We start from the raw sequence: 19,679 nt of genomic DNA, 5'->3' as shown, positions 1-19,679 counted from the left end.
TCCTTGTTTCTGGGAAGTCTGAGGTTAAATTTAAAATAATTTTACAAGGTGAAATTACATGCACTGCTTCCTCTGTTCCAGATGCATGCCCTCTATACCTGAAAGGTATAGTAGATATTTGATGACTCCTTAAATATTTCTGACAGTGTGAAGAGGTATTAGATGAAGAGCACATGCTTTCCTTCTGGCATAAAAGATTTTGTGTAAACAAGTATTCCAAATGGTCACATTCTTAGAATATTTTTTCATTAGGAATTATGATTTTCTTCCGTGAGGTGAGGAAATTGCAATGTAGCTTCAGAAAGGAAATGTATGGGGTGGAAAAATTCTATCCTATCTTAATGAACAGTAACAATATCTTTTAGTAGCAATAGCTTATCTGTGTAATTTAAAAAATTATGTTAATGACAAAAATAACTTCTAGTACCAGATCAGAATGTATTCTTGATATCAGCGTATTCCTTGCTCATTATTTTGAAAACAGGAACTATGTTTTCCCAAATACTCTTTCACTGATGAACAAATGTGTGTCTTACAAAGGAAGTGCTTGCTTCTTTCAACTGGTTAGTGGTGTTAACCTGACTATATTTAGTAGGCACCAAAGTCCAGGGTCTCTTTCAGTAGTATTACAAAGAAACAGAGGCTCTGATTTGAGGTACTGTCTATGCCTTTACTGCTGTGACACCCTGTGGACCATGGGTAGCTTTTCTGCTGTAGCCAGGAGACCAGTCCAGGGGTACTCTCCAGCTGCCTGGTGGGAAGTTGCCTGATATCTCAGGTTCTTCCAGTCTCAGTGCAGGCAGGTGGCCTTCAAGGGTCTCTGCAGATACATGCTAATGCATCTGTTTTCTGGTGTGCAACATCTTTGATTTCTCCATGAGAGGCTGCAAGGACTTGATGGTAGTAGATCCAAACTGGAGAGCTCTTCCCATTGCCTGGCAGTTCTAGAGGCGGTTAAGGATTATGGGGTGAGAGCATCCCTCCTTCTTGGTGTCTGACTGTAGAAACCTTGCACGAGCCTGAAATACCTCCTCATTTCTTTTCAAAGGCATGGTGCTTAGCCAGGAAACCTCTGAACAGAATAATCAAGAATAGCTGGTGAGTTTGGAAAATCTTGGCTATCTTTGCTGGTGACCTAATTCTAGCAGTAAAGCTGAAAATCCGTAGGTCGCAGCAAAGCAGGTTACTGCCTCCTCTTCAGTGAGGCAGGTTTCTGATGAATGGCACAGCTGCTTTGCAGGCATGTTGGTGGTGTGGAGGAGGACTCTGTGCTGCTTAGAGCAGCGTCGCCAGACTTTGCGGCTGTGAGCACACTGCATATCCCTAGAAGGATAATTATAATGGTATTAGTGAGAATGAGGGCACAGGACACCACTGGCTATTTAAAGAGCAGGTCTATTTTTAACCACCTTTTAACAAAGATGGGGTTTTTGTTAGACTGGGCTAGTCGGGGCTTTATAATTAACCAGCCTGGGTTGCACGTTGATGTTTACGGCTTGCTTTGCATGTTCTCTGATAGTCAAATGCAGGATTGTAACTATCTTACTGCCAGGGTAGCAAAACTGTGAGACTTGCATGGTTGGCAGCGAGCATGATTGAAAAGTTGGTGCCGAATGATCTTGTGGAAGAGGTACCTGGATGTGACTGTGCTGGCAGCAGCTAGGCTGTGTTTTTAAGTCAGAAGGAGAGTATTTTGTAGAGCATTTATGGCCTGTGATGGCTACAGATTTAGCATGCTGTTGTAAGCACAACTCAGCCTAAAAGGGGTTTAGCTGGTAACATCATGTGTTGTGCTACAGTAAAGTTCAGTTAATTATATTCACCAGGGATTAAAATACTTTATGGCTAATGGCCAAGATCAATAATAGTATATATAACTTTAGAGGGAGATTAGCTTTGATAAATAATAATAATGGACTCTGCTCCAGAGCATCTGTTGCTATTTGACATCTCTTAAAAACTGTCCAAATTGCTTTCAAAGAAAGGCAGAAAGCCATAGAGGAGCTGGGAGGAGGGAAGAGAAACCGATGAACGGGCACTGAGAGCTCGGTGCTAGATCTGGATGAAAATGAAGGGGTGAGAGAAAATGCCAGGCATTGATTGACTCCGTTCCTCTGCTGGGCAGATGGCCACCTATCCTGCTCTCATCACCTTTTCATTGTGAAGCAAAGGCTGTTATATTTGATCTTTCTGTACTGAGTTGAAGTAGTCTGTCTCTTTGGTGCCTCTGAAGATCAAAGGGTTTAGGAAAGGATGAGCAGTCATGTTACTGAACAGCTGTGAGTTTATTCTGGAGGAGGCACCTTCCAAAATGGTATCATTTTTATTACTGTGAGCATCAGTATTCAAATTTTTTTGCCATTCCTTTAAGCATCCCAGGTTTGGAAGTAATGGGATTACAGATGGTCTCTTTTTTATTATTATTTTATTCTTTTAAATGAAGCTTCTGTATTCTAGCCCTCTAGTTCAAAGAGAAAGACTTCAAGATACGCAACAAATAGGACCCAAAGGCCCAGAAGTTATTGTGTGAATAAAAATAACCCCAGACACATCATTTCAGCTTCAGTATCATAATGTTGTTTCAGTCTAATTGTTTGGGATCTGCTTGATTTAGGATTTCTGAATGCAGTCATGGGATCCTGTTCAGATGTCAGTGCATTTGGCAACTGTATTCTTGTTCCAAAGAGTTTCCAATCCAGTAGACTGTCGGAGAACAGGACAGAAACAAAAACCTGGGCAGGCTGAAGGATGACGCTAGTGATGGCAGAGCAGAACAAACAGTCCAGCCTCTGCAGTGCTGGTCAGAGGACAGAGTGAAAAGGAAGGTAACACAGACTCAGTGTGAGATGAGAGCAGTCCTACTCCCTGAAGCGCCCTCTGAGATGAGAGTAGGACCCCGAGTCTTCCAGAAGTGTCCTGTTCATAGCTGTGTCTGCAGTGCTGTGGCCTTGAATCCTGGAAGTGGAAGCTCTCTCATGTGTCCACATAACTCAAGGTGTTTGTAGGCCAACCCCTACACCCACTGAACAACATGATTTACACCTAATATCTGCACGGTGTGGACAGACTGATGAGCCTTTGGGAAATACAGCCAAAAGTGTCAATTATCCCTCCGTGTTGCAGCCCAGGAGACACCTGTCCTGCAGGAAAGCCAAATCTTTCAGCCAGATCCCCCTTATTTCCCGAAGGGGTTGGAGACTGCCTGCTTTCCCCTCCCTCCATTCCTTTCCCCCTTTTTTGATTTTGGAAAGCCTTGAAGTGATTAATTGGCCTTCAAAATCGTAACAAGATTAGGAGAGCCCTCTCAATAATACTCGGTTTTATACCTAGAAGGATCTCAGGAAAGGGAGAGACCTTGACAGTTGTGTGACATGGAGAGAGGTGGGGAGAGCATGTCTCCCTCCAGACTGCAGTAGTAGGCTAGAAAGACTTGTGTTGGAATGGACCAGTGGTGGCAACAGACCACTTGGCACAAGGTTCATTGATCTTGCAGCCTCTGTTTGCCAAGAGCCTGAAGCTTTTCCAAAGTTGAAATCAGTGATGAGTCTTCCCATCTAGGAGAGTTGGGGGTTGAAGTAAGTTCTGTGTGCCTATGAGGGTGCGCTTGGCCATATGCGAACTCTGCAGTGGAAGGCCGTGCAGGGCTTGGGGACAGTCAGGGCAGGGTTTGTAGGACAGCCTCTTTCAAAGCTTACAATGGAGAGTGTGGGCAGTATATTGTAAGTTAAAATCCTTGCTTTATGCTTACCTTAAGGCTTGCAGCTTCTGTTGCAGATGTGGAGAAGGGTTTGTGTGCTATAAAACTGGCCATTTTTTCCAAGTATTTCAGTTGTTTGGTAAGGTGCTTACTCTCCCAGTGTACGTCGCCTTGGTTTTGTGACTGAGGTGGCCTTTGGACAAAACGCTGCTGTTGCAGAGCGCATCACTACATTGCTGTTTGTATTTCATTTCCGCTTATGAGCTTGAATCAGGATGCCGCTTTCTTGAGCGCCGTACCACCCGTTAGCTCCCTGTTATGTAGCTCATCACCATGCAGAGGTGCATTGATTTGTGTGACTTTGAAAAGCTGCATTGCCTTGTTTTTTTGTTTTTATTACTATTATTGTTCTTACTATTGTTTAATCACAGGTCTCTTCATTTGTGGTTTGTTTTTCATCTGCCCTTGATTTGAGAATACAGTTGGGTGTATGTTCATCTTTAACTTTTGCAGACAGATCTGGTATGGTTAAGATCAGAGTGAAAATGTTGCCCATAGAACTTTTTGTTCCTTAAATTCCTATTTATAATATGTTGTCAAGTCTTTTTATAGTCGGTCCTAAATTTTCATTTCTTTATTTTAAACAATAGAAAGGCTTTAAAAAAGTAAAGATCTAAAGGCTTTTTTTTTTTTTTTTTTCAATTACTTTTTCATGGTACATTTTATTAGCATTTGGAATACAAATACTCCTACATGCCAGGGAGCCATTGGTAGAAATTGACTGGAAACAAAGAGGCAAATGAGCAAGTATCTCCTTCAGCGGGGAGCAAATGCAGGAAAACAAATAATCGTGAGAAAAGACCTGATTTAAAATCAGAAAGCAAGGCTTGTTCTGAATGATTTCACAGCTCACGTGGAGAATATTAACTTTTAACTGCATATTTCTGAGCCGGATTTCCTTCTAAAACATGTGTCTTGTCTCTGGTGTCCTGTGGAATTGGGGTGAAGCGGGTGTGAGTGTGTTTATTGCAGGCTGGCTGGACGCCACCGTAGCTTTATTGCGCGTGGCTGGAGGGCTCGCAGCAATTGCATAACGCTCTGCAGCAGAGAAAGCACGGGCTCAGCCCCCAGTGCCTGGCTGCCTCACCATTCCTGATCCAGGTGCTTGGCAAAACCTCTTCCTTCACTGAAGACAAGCCTTCAGTAAAGCAGGAGGCAGATACTGTTGCAGAGAGGACTGGGCTGGGGGTTAGAGACAAGAGTAAGGAAAAAACATCCAGTCATATGATGGCTGTTAGAGATATGCATCCCTCTGACCTGTGAATTGCTTTTAGAAGGAAACCATCTTTTCCCCCATTTTCCCTGCCCTGTGGTTTTTGCATGTGTTTCTCATTACTTCCATCTCAAAATCATTCTCATCCAGTGAATTATTGATGTGGGGTCACTTGCATTTCTCCAGGAATTGCTTTCTTTAACCAGTGATCCCTCCTGAATTTTTTAAGCAATCTATTAGCTCTGAAATCCAAACAAAGTTGGTGGTTTCTAATTTCAGGGTTAAATTAGACTCGACTTTGAAAAGGTGTAGAGGAAAGAGGAGGAGTGCAGAGAAGGAAGGATGATCATGTCCTTTTCCATGTTAGGATCTTCCTTCTGCTGGTTCTTTTGGTGCTTCTTTTGGTTTGGTTTCATTCTGGTTTTTTAACATCTCTTGGAGATCAAGTGTCTGATTTACCCTCAGTGGGACTTGACCGTATTCCTAATGTTGAGCATATGCTTAAATCCACTGCTGAATTCAAGCCCTATAGACCTGCAGGCTTAGTACAAAAATATCTGGGAAATGCTTTTCTTTTCCCTCAGATGCTCCCTTCTTTCAACATACAAAAATCAGAATTCAGCATTTTGAAATGCTGCTGGAGGCGAGTTGGTCATTTCCTGCTGGGAGGGAGGCTTGATCTTTTAAAGATGGGAAGAGAGTATGTTTGTGTGTGTGTGAGTGCGCGTTCGTGTTTTGCAGATGTTTGCGCCTTGATTCAGCAAAGTCTATCAGCAATGTCTGACTAGGGGATAGTGCTGAATCTGGTAAACCTGCTGCTTCAGAGCTGAGTGTGTGCACGTGTGTTTGACTCCTCAGCAGCAGAGGTTTCTTGTCTCAGTTTCCGTCACTTCTGCCCATGGTGGAAGCTGGAAAAAAAACCCAGAAACCCAAAATCTGGTCTAGCAAAGCAGCTGCAGTCTCTCCAGGGATGTTTACATTCAGGGATGGCTCCCTGGCAGTCCTGCCCACAGACATCGCTTACACCATCCACAAGAGGAAGATGGACCCGAGCATGGGGGGGTGTCACCCACTTGGCAAGCGGTGCACAGGGGTTTGGCTGAGCGCACCAGGGCCTAGAGAGGGAAACAGCCGGTGGCCTTCCAGCCGTGGGCTGGCCCTCGCAGGGGGCTCCTTAGGCATTGAAGGAAGGTAGGTAGGTTTCTAGCCCCTCTGTAGCCACTTTGTGACCAGCAGATACAAGGCTTTGGAGCTTCTACCACAGATCCCTCAGCTCTCTGGGGACTTCCCTGTCAGGGAAGAGGCTGGAGGCTTTATGCCCTGCTTGCTGTGGTACAGAGTGGTGGGGTAGGTTGATTCCTATCCAAACCCCTCAAAAATGTCCTCAGACGAGTGGGGGAAGGAAATGGGGATTTTTATTTTTTTTTTTTTTTCACCCACACCTTTTTCTGCACTGCAGTTTTGATCCAGGCAAAAGGAAGCCCAGTTCCTGCAGTGGGATTTGGGCGCGTGTTGTACAGTGAGACAGCTGAAGCTATGAGCAAAAAGCACGCATAAATAAAGGCTTCCTCCCCGTGCTTTATATAATCAGAGTGGATGATGTCATTAGGAGATGGAGAGGAGAGCAGGCTGTGAAATTACAGCCCTCTGCAGCCAGGCAGAGCCAAGTGCAAGGAAGGGCTGCATGGAGCAAGGGCCAGATTCCTCTCTGAGAGAGACTCAGGGCAGAGGGTCTGGGGGCTCAGCCTTGGAGGGGAGCTGAGGGGGTAGAAGTAGATGATCTAAATACAGTCGGAAGCTCTTGCACAGGCACAAAGGGAAAGGGGGGAGAACAGCATATACCCAGTGGGCAGCAGTGGGGCTGCCACTTCAGGGGCCAGCACCCCCTTCTTCCACGTGCAGCCACCTATAGCTTGTTGTGGATCAGCTGGCAGGGCTATGGGACTGCTGAGCTTGCTCACACCTCATCTGCTTCAGTCTTCTGGCCCATCTGTTTAGGAGCTGACATAACTTTTCCCACAGCAGCTCCTGGCAGAGAAGAGAGGGCATCCTCACTCAGCTTGCCCTCCACATCCCAGAGGAACTTGCTTCTAGGCTCCTTATAGCCCTGCACAGGGGGGGAGGAAGCAAAAGTGGCAGAGGGGCTCTTTCCTAGCCGGAGTTGTCAGGTGGAACAGGATAAAAGGTTGTCCTCAGCTGTTTGGGACAGAGAGGTACGTGTTAGGCTCTGGTTTTACGAAGCCCCTCGGGTGCTTTGCTCCTTTTCTGGCCACCCTGATGCCCCACATGGGAATCTCAAACAGGAGTCTTCCCCCTCATCAGGCTGAGCAGGAGGGGGGCACCGGGCTGATCTCTTGGGAAAGAGGAGAGCCCCCTCCTTTCAAATCCTCCACAGATTCCTTCTTCAGCACATCCAACACCTACCGTGCGCTCAGGATGCTGCTGTGAGAGCCTGATTTTTTCCAAGGCCACTTACGCAGGAGAAAGGGCTCCAGCTTCTCCCATCTCCCTGCAGCTAGGGTGTAAAGGCTTGGGCCTCAGCTGAAACTGGAATTCTCTTTCTGTCATCCTCTATCTTCCCCAGGATCAAGGCAGCGAGAGGCAGCAGCCCTTTGCACCAAGCCTGAGCTGTTTCTCTGTTATATAACAATATGGGCATTTAGACTTGTTTTTCCAGATATTGGCAGATGCGTCAAATATTGGCATAATCCAGTGGTTTACATGGAAAGCCGTCTGGCTCTGTCTGGAGCCTGTACAATGCTGATATTTTCACTGAATACAAGAGCCTGCAGCTTTGTCAAAGCCACGTTGCAACAGAGCCCAGGTAAACAAGGGGAAAAGACATTCATATCATGGCCTGACCTGTGGGATTACAGCTGTCCAGGTACAGCTCCAGGACTTGATAAGGAAGGTTAATAGGTTTGTGATTGCTTTCTCTCTGAAGTGGTGTTTTAGCTAAGTTTGCTGTGATGCTTTTGAGCTCTGGAGTTTTATTTCTGGGTTTTACCGAAGCCACCAATCAGTGCATCAGACCTGCCTGTGTGCTGTGTGGTTTAAGAACCCACCATGGTCTACTCAGGCTGTTGGAAGTTGAGAGAGGTCGGGGACTGTGACCAGCTTAGATTGTAAAAATAAAAAGGCATGGTATTGAACACTGCAGAGGGGAGAGAGCTGGGGAAGCTGTTTGATTTCATCTCTCTGAAGGAAAACAACATGCTTGTGTGCCAGGATGGTTTGCAGGCTTGGTTGCTCTTTGCTCTCTCAGCTGCACTGGGCCAGGGAGATCCTGAGTGGTTCTGCCAGTGTCGTCCCCAGCAGCAAGAGGTGAGTGCTGGGACTGAAGGGCCTGGCTGTCCCTGGTCTGCACCAGCCTGTGCACCGAGGCTGGCCCGCTGCTGTATGCTAATGTAAAGCCCTGTGCATTTCCCTCAGTTAGGCTGTGGTTGGAGATATAAATGCACTTGGGTTTGCAGTGGAGTCAAAACTCAGCATGGCTCAGCTCTGAGTGCAAAATAAGGGGAAAGTGCAACAGCAGCACTGAAGTGATTGCTTCGGTCAAACCTCTTCCAAACCTGCCTCGGCTCAGCCAAAGCCACCTGCCCCTGCAGTGTGCTCGTTGCCTGAGCCATGCTATGTGCTGTCGTGAGCTTATCAGCTTGCACTCACACCCTCTGTCACAGGCAGGTGTCCCCTCCTGATGCCTGGTGTGCCAGCAGAGGCCATCACCCCTGCTGCAGGCCATGGCCTTTGGCCACCGGCCAGCAGAGCTGCTGGCAGGAGTGGCTTCTCTGAAAACTGTCTGTGTGAGCCTGCGCCAATCTTCTGGGCTTTGAGAGCCAATGTGGGGATCCAGAACTGGGTGAATGTCCCCTCTGGGGCCACATGTGCTGGGGAAGTAACTCTGCCAGCTCTTCCAGTGTCCTCCTGGGGACAGACCCTCTGACTGCTTTGTCCCTCTCCCTTATCAGGGACTGCCCTTATCAGGGCCTGCAGAGCACAGTAACCATCAATCCACCGTGGTCCTGCGGCACAACGGGAAGTGTTTCAGTGTCCAGGGTTTTATTATGTGGCTGGATCTTTGCATATGGCTTTCAGGTGCTTAATACGGTTGATGTCATCAAGTCTGCACATAACCTGGCTTTTGACATGGCAGATCAGTGCCATCCTATTAACTGCTGTCTTAGCAATCCAGCCAGCACTTGCTCCTGCCCGAAGCTGATCACTGGTTCCAGGAATCACAGTTCCTGGTGCAGCACCTTCCCCAGTTCCTGGTAAAACCTCCAGCGCTGAGACTGAGCCCAAAGCTCAGGCTGTAGATGTGTGTCCATTTCTCTCTGCATTCAGGAGTGGACTGTGATACGTTTGATACTGGTTAGATGTTGATTCCCCAAACTTTTTGTTTTCTGTTGCACAAATAATTCAGTTTTCACCATGGGCTGGGACCTGCCCTTGCCTAGCAGGGCAGGGGGGAGTCTGCGGTCCCTACCTGTAGCAGGTGCTACGTAGCAAGTCCCTTGGTAGGTGGAACCAGCCCTGCTCCTTAGCCCCTAGATCTGTGCACACATCTTTAGCTCTACTCAAGCTGCACTTTTAACTTGGGCTGATCCTGTAGGTGAAGCGTATGGCTGGTGCTCATACTCGTGCTGGGAAGAGCCCATGCTGCTCTGTGCTGCAGCTTGATAGCTGTGCACCACAAGATCCTCCTTCTCTTCCTTTCTCTAGCTGCAAGAAGCCAGCATCCAGTCTCCTGTAGGATGACATGAACTATAGTGCCAGTGTGAACCAGCAATGCTTTTTCATTGCTGGCCCTACAGGTCATTATGGGACATTGGGCAAACACCTGTAGTGGGTGCACACAACTCCTGTTGATCAAGCTCTACATTGAAAATGGGCTTCCAGGTAGAAAAAATCCCCCTGTGTCAGCCATATGGGTTTAGCATCAGTGGGGTTTGCCCTAGAGCGAGCTGAGAAGTAAAAGATGAGATTGATGTGATTACTGGGTTTTTTTCAGTTTTATTTTTGTATTATGATTTCCCCTTTCCCACTTCTCCAGTTGTTAATATTTAATGAAAAACACGTGTTCTTCAAGGCCCTTGCTGGTCATATGCAGCCCTGTGGCTGTTCTTGAGACAGAATGGTGGACCCTTCGTAAAGAGATTTATAATAGAAACAGTGAGGAGCTCACAGCTACAGCACCTCTAGTGAACACTCCCCTGCGCTGACAGTTCATCACCAAACCCCCTGACCCTTCCACCCTTAATCATCCTTGCTTGTCACTGACATAATTGCCTGATTACAGACTCCTCTCCCCCACCCCTTTCAAACTGGATGCAATAGTGAATTTGAAAAGCAAATGGAAATGAACTGTCCATGCTCTTTTTTTCTTCTTCTTTTTTTTTTTTTTTTCCTTCCCCTGCATTGATATGGATCAGGCTAAGATTCAGTTTCTTTGTGCATGAGCAGGGGCTGGGATAGGCTTTCAGGACTCTTTTGCACTGGTGTTTCTTGCATGTGAATGGTGGAGCTGATGTCATTGTGTTATTGATTGGGATGACAAGTTTGGACATAAATCATTAATGTCTGGGAAAGAGAGAGGGAGGGGAAAAAGGCAACCCACACTTGACAGTTTTCCATAAATCTGCTGCTGTTCATTCCTGCATACGTGCTACAGAGGAGAAGACAGCAGGAACAGTTTTCTTGTGTAGCCTGAGGACAATGTGCTTTGCCACTGCTGCCTGAACCATTTTCCCCAGAACATGCTTCCATATTCTGCAGAAAATGGTTCGTATCATCAGCAACACTGTCATGCTTGAGCCTGTCTTTGTAGACATGAGCCAAGGTCAGAAGGTTGCTCAGGGGAAGGTCCTGGGTTCTCTTGTTCCCACAGACCTTGCACCCCCAGCAGCATTTCAGACCTGGGCCCAGGAAGGAGTAAGAGTGCAGTTCTTGGGAACTACCATCCCTCTAGCTCCTTTAACTGCCAGCAGGGATTGTTTGGGTGTTTTGGGCTGACCATTTTTCTCATTGTTCTTAATTTTGTGCAAAAAGATGGTGCCTAGATCAGTTCATAGCAAATGTCCCCAAACCAGCAATGTGCAAGTGTGCAGGGGGTAGCAGTCATTCAAAACTGCTTTCACAAAAGTTCTTCTCAGCAAGACAGCAAATAGCTGAGAGAGAGAGGACACCCACAAGATACTTGTACCATTTGCCTGTGTGCCTTGCCCCTGCGCAAAGTTCATCCAGATGAGTCAGATTATCAGTTCAGACAGCAAGAAAATAAACAGTGTCTGTCAAAGGTTAGCAATAATGCAAGTATTGGTGAGCAGCTGATGTTTGCAGTGTAAGTAGTTTAGTGGCAGTCTGTCCTGGTACCTGTGGGGAATCTTGTGATGTGTGGAGAGAGGGAGACATGAAAACTGCCTTGTAGGAGGGAAGTAGAAAAGGAAATGACATTCCCTTTCTAAAAGCATAGCTCTGATCATCCTCTTCTCTCCTTGCAGCCGAGCTCACCTCCGCCTGTGTCTAGAACGCTTAAAAGTTCTGATACCGCTAGGACCAGACTGCACCAGGCACACAACGCTTGGGCTGCTCAACAAAGCCAAAGCACATATCAAGGTAAGAGCTGCTTTTCCAAGCTGCTTTCAGTCTGGGCTGTTGGGAAGTGCAATTCAATCGTTCACTCTTGCTGCTTAAAGGTAACTCTGTTGAAGGAGACTAACACATTTTTTTAAAGAAAAAAAAAAAAACAGAAAAGAAAAAAGCAAGCAAGCCTTGCCCCTTTGGTTAATCATTTATCATTGCTACAAGCCACATTGTTAGAAGAGTCCATAATGAACTGCGCTAACTACGGAAATGATTGATTTGGAGAGCAGGGGTCTTGTTCTGTATTGTGATAGTTCGTTGACAGCTGCATTTCTTTGAAGAAAAACATAGCTACTGTTGAATGACTGCATTTTGGTGGGAAATGCAGCTTTTTTTCTGATGCGCTAGTGACTTTCCACTGCTGAAGCATTAGCACAAACCACAAGAGTGTGAGGCAGGGTTGGCTTGCTGAGGTTTCATGTGTGAACTTGCCAGCTAGCCCAGCACTCTTCTAGATTCACTTTTGGCAAAGCAAAGCCTGAAAAGAAAATGCAGCATTGTCAGTATCTGGAAGAGGCTGAAATACTTTGTTGCAGGTCAGGACAGTGGGAGGGAGGATGGGTGGTGAAGGAGAAAAAGCACTGCCGAAGGGACAGAGTTAGCCTGAAATGACTCCTCCTTATGCAATGTGCTTGTCATAGGAAACAAAGAACAGTGCCCTGGTAGATTTCCCAGCTGTGATCAAAGAAATCTGTAGTAGGTTATGTAAATCGCTTACTGAATAGAAAACTGTTTCTGAGAAATCCTACTAAACCATGCAGCAAGGAACACAGAACTCCCAGGGCACGTTTTTATGTTACAGTGGATCATAACAAACCCTGAATTCGTTTGGTTAAGGGAATTGAGGCCCCTTCGTGGACAGATTTGGTAATGCAAGTGGCTGAACCTATGTGGAATGACCCACAAACTCCTACAATTCAAATTGTTTGCCCTGGAGAGGCTCTGTCCTCAGAGACTTTTTATACTAATGTGTATGATTTATCAGGACTTGGGAGGTGGAAAAGATGTGAGGAGATGGCATTATTCTTGGAGACTGCAAGGCAGCTTGATTCAGGGCTCTTTTGCAGCTTAAATCCTTCTGGGACCTGGGAAGGTCTAAGCAAAGCAGGTGGCTGGGCAGTGGAGGTGGGAGGGAAGGAGAAAAGGATGAAACTAATTATTGAGTCATATTTGATCATGTCAGAAACTTGAAGAGGCTGAGAGGAGAAGCCAACACCAGCTTGAGAACCTGGAACGAGAACAAAGATTCCTAAAGAGAAGACTGGAACAACTACAGGGTCCTCAGGAGATAGAGCGAATACGAATGGACAGCATTGGATCTACCATTTCCTCGGATCGCTCGGACTCGGAGCGAGGTGGGTGTTGTTGAACTAGCACTGAATCCCCAGGACTCTGTGAAGCGAGGGCGTGAGATTCATCCATTTCTTGTCTCTCATCTATCCCCTTCTTATGGCCTTTGGTATTCAGGCTACTGATTTTGCTCACATACATGCATGTACACACACACAGACACATATATATAGAGATAGATAGATATAGATATAGATAGATAGATAGATGAAGAGTTTAGTATTTTGCATGAGTTCTAATTAAGTCTGGAAGAAGTGTTGTTATTGTCAACCTGAGCAGATCTCTGTGGCATTTAAAGTGACCTGTTTCTCTGAAAAGCTCTCTAAAATCCAAAGCATTAGTTAGGAAAAATAATGTGATCACAAGATGGCAGCTAAATACCTGATGATAAAGTTGAGATATCCATTGTGCTTTTTGGTCAACTGAATCTCTCAGCAACACAAAGAGGAAAATCTAAGAAGATACTAGTGGGACTGGAATGGATGTTGCAAAGCAGCATCCAGCTTCTCATTCTGTATTTGGGCTGTGGTATAACCAAGATACCATGGTATAACCAAGCAAACAGAACTAAGCAAATTGCCTCTTAAAATTCCTGGAATCAGTTATACACAGCCCCCACTTTTTTGTTGTCCAAGCTTCCCATAGACTTCATCTTCTCAGTTAAAACTGGATAGAGATGATCTAAATAGCTAACTGAATTCAGATAATTTTCTTTTTTAAAATAGCTCTGCTGTGGATAGATACTTAAGCACAATAAATGGTTTGATATTTACTGACGGACCCAAAGATGCTGTATAGTTTGGGTGTGAATCTGTAGTTTAAAAAAAAAAATCCTTTTGGAAAATTCCTGAATTATATGAGAACCAGGATATCTGGTTAACTAGATCTCTGCTTTCTAAGTCTTTCTTAGAAATAAGATTTATGTTCTAAAGTCCACTGAGCATCTCTGAGAGTAACCCAGATCCCCATGGTAATGCATTTTAATGCCCTAGATGAGTGGTCCTGGCTTTGGGAACATAGTATCAAGCAAGTAGCATGTTTTGGAGTAACTTCATGCTCCATTTTCTCTGTTTTATCTGTTTCTTTTTGTTTCCAACACTGGGGTGGTAGAATTCCAAAGAAAGAGGTAGTAGAACAAGTTCAGTGTGTGTGGTGGCCCACCTATGCTGATAGGAGGAGTCATACATGCTGGAGGAGTCAAACCCCTTTGCCAAGTCCCTAAGAAAACTCCAAGCTGTTATCTAGTCTTTTTATAAATCATGTCCACAGCCCATCCCGTTCCAGGGAGAACACTGAAAGTCTTCCCGCCTGACTGCTGCTTCATCCCTGCCTGGGGGAGTCCGAGCAGCTCACTGGCTTGAAGGGAGTAGTTGAATCTGTGGTGCTAACCTGTGTGCATTTCTCTCATTTTCCTTTTTAGAAGAGATTGAAGTGGATGTTGAAAGCACAGAGTTCTCCCATGGAGAAGTGGACAATATCAGCACAACCAGCATCAGTGACATTGATGATCACAGCAGCTTGCAGAGTATTGGGAGTGACGAGGGTTACTCCAGCGCCAGTGTCAAGCTCTCGTTTTCTTCCTAGAACCAAGTGAGACAACAGTGCAGGGCGAATGATTTCACTGGGGTGATCAAACTGGGTCCTAGATGCCAGTATCCTCTTTCAGAAATGACATATTGACAGCTAGTCCTGGAGAGACCTGTATATAAAGCTTTTTGGGTAAAGGAAGCCTCCACAGAAACCCACATGTCTTCATTTGGTCATGTTACCAATCCCAATTCCTGCTGGCAAAAAGTTAGACCAAACACTACTCCCTTTGATGTCAGTGAAATCTGTTTGTTTCTGTGGGACCTGGATCTAGACCTTAGTGATGAAATACTTTGTTTTGAATTTATTTGTTTGAAAGAGGATACTAGAGACTCATCCCTCTCTTTCTGTCATGAGATCTGAGAAATGTCAGAATTTCTTATATTGCATTCAGGTTGAACAACCTAGTTTAGGCCCTTCTGAAGAGCTTTTGTGGTCCTAAAAGGACCGTGTCCTACAGTTTATCACAATCCAATGGTGTCGTACTAGGAAATCTAAGAAGGCTTACGTAGCCTAGGAATAACAATGATGATAATGATTAAGGTCTCATTCTGTGCCCAGAGAGAGAGGGGCAGCAAAGAGAGATGTTCAGGGGAGAACACCATTCAGCTCAGCTTTCTGTTGGACATCATTTAAAAAGCAAGTACCTCTGATGCGTGGCTAAAGCAAGAGGTACACACTTGTAATCTACCAGCACATCGTGGGCTGTGTCATGCCTCAGGCTGTGACACCGACAACAGATCTCCCGGTAGATGTGTGCTCATATGCAGGCACACAACCAGCTGAGGACAGAAGGAAACCAGCACATACGAGAGGTGATATGCCAGAAAGTCATGCCCAGATACTGAGCCACTATGACCTTTTTATTTGAAGAGATTTTTTGATAAACATTTGTAAATGTGTTGGGAGGGAAAACACCCCAAGTCTGATGCGTCTTTTTAGAGCTTGTCCATATGAAACCTTAGATGTCTTTTATATGAATTTATGCCATGAGAAGATCTCTGTTTTGATGAAGCACTTGACCCAATGAAATGCAAAGATGCTTTTTGCCATGCACACAATGGATGAAGGCTGTGCTAGCTGGAAGAGGCCAGGTTTGGTGGGGGTTTCTTTGGTTTTCTTTTTAGAATCATTCCCTTTGCTGACTTTTGAAGTTCCAGTCCAGTAGTTAACCTAGTTAAGCTCAGCACGTCTCTCATGTTAATGTACCGTTTTGACTGCACGTCCTGTTCCCAAGGGCCTTGCCATCTTATCTGTGCAGGTGCTGTTAAGAGCTATTATAGCGAATGTTTTCTAATTTTCTCGGAGACGAGCATTCTAACCTGCACTTTTGAGGGCTTTGCTTTTTTTATTTTTGTCTTTTTAATGGCCAGGATTATTTTGTTTTCCGAGTTTTAAAAACCTTAATAGAGTCCTCACCTATGGCATTGTTTGAAACTTTGTATATCCTTAAGTAATTTAACTACCCCTCATTACTAAGAAAAAAAAGAGGAAAAAATGCTTTATAAAATTCATAACTTATTGCTGATTTGAATGGGTTGTTAATTTCAGTCCTTTAGATTTTATTTTATTGTTTTAGGTAGGGTTGGGCAAAAAGAGGTAAAATAAAATAAAAAAATAAAGACAACCATATTTAGCAGTGCAGTGGAATTGTGTTTATATGTTAGCATATGGTCCCCATTAAAGTAGCACTTTAACGCCATTAAACATTTCTGTATCTGAAATGAGTCGTGTTCTTCCATCTTGGTTATTCGTATCACTTTAGCTGACTCTTTGTTCTTTTTGTGCCCCTCGATCCTGTGATAAGAAGATCCTGAGTGAGTCTGCTGTAGACTTTTGCATTATGATAAGTTGCCTGTGTTTAAATATTCTGATGTTTCCCCCAGTCTCCTCCAAAATGTGTCATCCCCTGTAAGAGGCACAACACACATGCTTGAGTAGAGAAATAATCTTTCCATGGCTGTAATGAATGATTTCTGTTTGTTTGGGGTTTTTTTAAATTAATTCGCTTACTGAGTCTGGATCAAGTTGCTGCTGTTAAATCTGTTTTCACTTGTGTGTAGGTAATCCAGTGGCTCAGTACATCTGTTCTTCCTCCTCCTGGGAGGTGACCTGGCAGGAGCAGGAGTCTGCCACAGACTGAATTGAGCTCAGGTTAACAAATGGGGCCCAAGGGTTTTCAAAGAAGAAAAGCTGCTTGGTTTATGTTTGGGGTCTGTATAATCTCTGGATGACACAAGGTTTGGCACAGTCTTCTGAGTGGTGAAAAGTGGGGAAACTTTAGCTCTAGCAAGGCCTTATTTATTTATTCATTATTATTCTCCTTGAAAGTGTTGACCACTGGCAGCCCTGGTGCTGAGCAGTTGAATACTAGTGGGATTTATTTATTTATGACCCTTTTTCTGTAGCTGTCCCAGCACCCCCTCCTTCCTGTTATTCCTGTTTGTTTTAAATGGCCACTTGAGAAAGAAATATCACAGATGAGAAATACTAAAGTTCCAGGGGTGGGGAATGGCTTTGCTCTCCTAGTTGGTATAAAACAGTGATGTGTCTGTGGTTGGAATACACGTCTGAAGAGTTTGCTTATGTGCTCCGGGGCCAGTTTGGTATCTCCTACCTTTTCTAGCATTGTGGACTTGAAGGGGTCTTGATATCAAGTGCAAATAGAATGGGAAAAATGTAGCAGGAGGTGAGCTTCCATCACCAGCCACCTGCCTGACTGCTCAGCTAGCAGCAATGGTCCAGCCAGGAAGAGGACCAGGGATAAACCAAAATCAAGAGCCTTTATAATAACTGCTAAAGACATGGAGTTGGTTGCTCTGATGCTGGGGTTCTTTGTGGCAGGTCTTAGCAGATTTCAGCTAGAGCTTGGATAGTTTTTTATGTGATTGGAAACATTTCTCTGGCTTTTTGAGGTTGTCCTGCACTGCTTTATTACTGCATTGTGGACTCTGGCCTTTTCTGTACGCTTGCACCTCACATGGTCTGTCACACTCCTTTTGTCTCCCTTCGTTGGTCTGGTCCGTTGCATTGAAATGTTCAAGATGACTAATTTGCTCAGAGAAGTTGCTATAAGTTACTTTTAGATGATTGTACAGGCCAATTTGTATGGTTATGCAGGACATCAGTTAGATGATCATAATAGTTCCTTCTGCTTAAAAATGCATGAATCTCCTGAATTGTCCCTGTCGTGGCAAGCCAGAATAGTCCCATGTGCCAGATCTGCTTTAAGGTCACTTTTCAAAGTACCATCAAAGTTTCTACTAGCTACCCTGAAATCTTGTAAAACAGAGTGAGTATCCAAAGGTGTAAATCCCAGCCCTTGAGGGTCAGGTTTCTCTTACCCTTTGGAAGCTGAGATGGTCCCTCACTACTGAACTCTAAGAGATCCAATAGAGCAAGTCAAATTTACTGGGTTTCCCCCAACAGTGCTCACAAGCTTACTGTCTGTTTTGTCCAAACGTTGTCCTTAAAGAGTTACTTTCTTTCACCCCAAAAGATAAAGTTGCTGAAAGTGTGTTGCTGTTTGGGTTCCCGACTCTAGTGTTTTTTAATGCACAACTGCGTGGGATTTGTGCTGCTTCTGAGGCCTCGTTTTACTCCTCTGCAAGTAAAGTGAAACACTTCACTCCCAGTCTTCTCTGTGGCCCTAGGTTCTGCCCATCACATTAACTCTAGTTTCATCCAGAATAACACTTATTCTTGCCACATGGTAATTTGGGCATGGAATCACATTTTCCTGTCATCTTTGCAAAATTGTGTGAGGTTTTTTTTATGGGTTGCTTTATGGGTGCTATTGTTTTTCTGCTTTATTTTTGTGTTTGTAGAGTAACAGAAGTCCTAAATCTATTCTCTCCTTAATTTTACAAGCATATGGTGACTTTTCCTGTAAAAACAGAATTGGATGTGCTTTCCTTGGGCAACTTGCCCACACAGTAGACACACATGCACGTGTGCACACAGCTCCCTTGTAAGCTCATTCTGTCAAGTCCTCCCTCTGTAAATTAGATCCCCAGCGGGCCCCTTTGCTACGGACAAACCCATTAAAAAGACCATCCAGCATTTTCCTTCTTTTGACACAAGCGTATTACAGTATGTCATTTCATGTCTGCAGACAAGGTGGAGATGACTATCTGGCTGCATTTGTCATGGTTATCCTGTGGCAAGTTGTCACTTGAAGGTCATTTTAATGTCCATTCCATTAGAGGCATGTCAGTGACGAAGGTGGTCTCAAATCTGTCTGTCTCAAGAAATCTGTAGGTCAATAGAAATGGGGTTAGCTATACAGATGTATTGTTTTCCAGGTTTTGTGGTTGTGTTTTCCTTTTGTTTGTTTGCTACCATCTGTTTCTGGCCTGTGAGCTCCAGCCTCCTGCTTTTCTGCTCTTTGTTCTCTTGTATTTGCTGCTCCCTGTTTGTAGTCTGTGTTTCTGTGTTGCCCTGTTGAAATGGATGAAACATTTGGCTTAAGTGGAAGTGGGATCTGTCATGTGCACTAAATGGAGATAGTTGAGGGGTTTTCCCCCCCGCCCCAGGATCATAAGCTTTTCTTGTTGTGTATTTTCTGGCATCAGCCATGCATCATTAGAAAGAGAAACTGGCATCACTTCCTGAAAGAGAATGGTAAAAACCAGGACTTCATTCTGAGGTTAGGAAGGTGATAATAATAAAAAAAGAAGTTCATAAATAGCAGAATGAAGTCTAATGTTTTTTCCTGAGGCTTTGTCCTGTGAACAGATTCTCTGGTGAGTGATAAATTCTGTGACCTGACAGTGACTGAAACTCCTCTGCATCCGTGACACAGTCTCTGAATTGTCCTGTGGGACCCTTGGGGAAGAGGAGTGCATCCTTCTTCCTCTCTGTTCACCACTCTGCACAAAATACGTGGAAAATACTGATGTGGTGTCAGATTTGCTTGAAATTGGCCAACAGATCTGAGTGATGTTTGGGAGGACGAACGTGGGAGAGGAGAGTGGTTGTCTGCATGCAAAATGTTTTCCTTGGGAGTGACCTGTTACAGAAGGGCAGGTTGTTTAATTGGGGATAATATGTCAGCACTGACCCCTGCTTCTCTGCTCATTTCCTCCTGAAAAGAGGACTGATCCCTTTAATTATTAGGCAGAAGCAGAA

General features: G+C 44.7%; 1 protein-coding gene across 5 annotated transcripts in view; it reads left to right on the top strand.

Moving 5' to 3' along the window:
- The window catches only part of MXI1 (MAX interactor 1, dimerization protein), a 57,976-nt gene extending 41,703 nt beyond the window's left edge, over positions 1 to 16,273 (top strand). For all 5 annotated transcript variants that reach the window (XM_030031563.2, XM_030031565.2, XM_030031564.2 and 2 more), the window contains 3 exons: positions 11,471 to 11,585; positions 12,796 to 12,967; positions 14,383 to 16,273. In XM_030031563.2, the coding sequence (XP_029887423.1) occupies positions 11,471 to 11,585; positions 12,796 to 12,967; positions 14,383 to 14,546 (451 nt within the window). In that variant the 3' untranslated portion in view covers positions 14,547 to 16,273. The remainder of the gene's footprint in view (positions 1 to 11,470; positions 11,586 to 12,795; positions 12,968 to 14,382) is intronic.
- Positions 16,274 to 19,679: the final 3,406 nt, after the last annotated feature.

Source organism: Aquila chrysaetos, chromosome 11 (genome assembly GCF_900496995.4).
Source record: "Aquila chrysaetos chrysaetos chromosome 11, bAquChr1.4, whole genome shotgun sequence".
NCBI classification, from domain to species: Eukaryota; Metazoa; Chordata; class Aves; order Accipitriformes; family Accipitridae; genus Aquila; species Aquila chrysaetos.
This window is presented reverse-complemented; position numbering and strand designations above follow the sequence as displayed.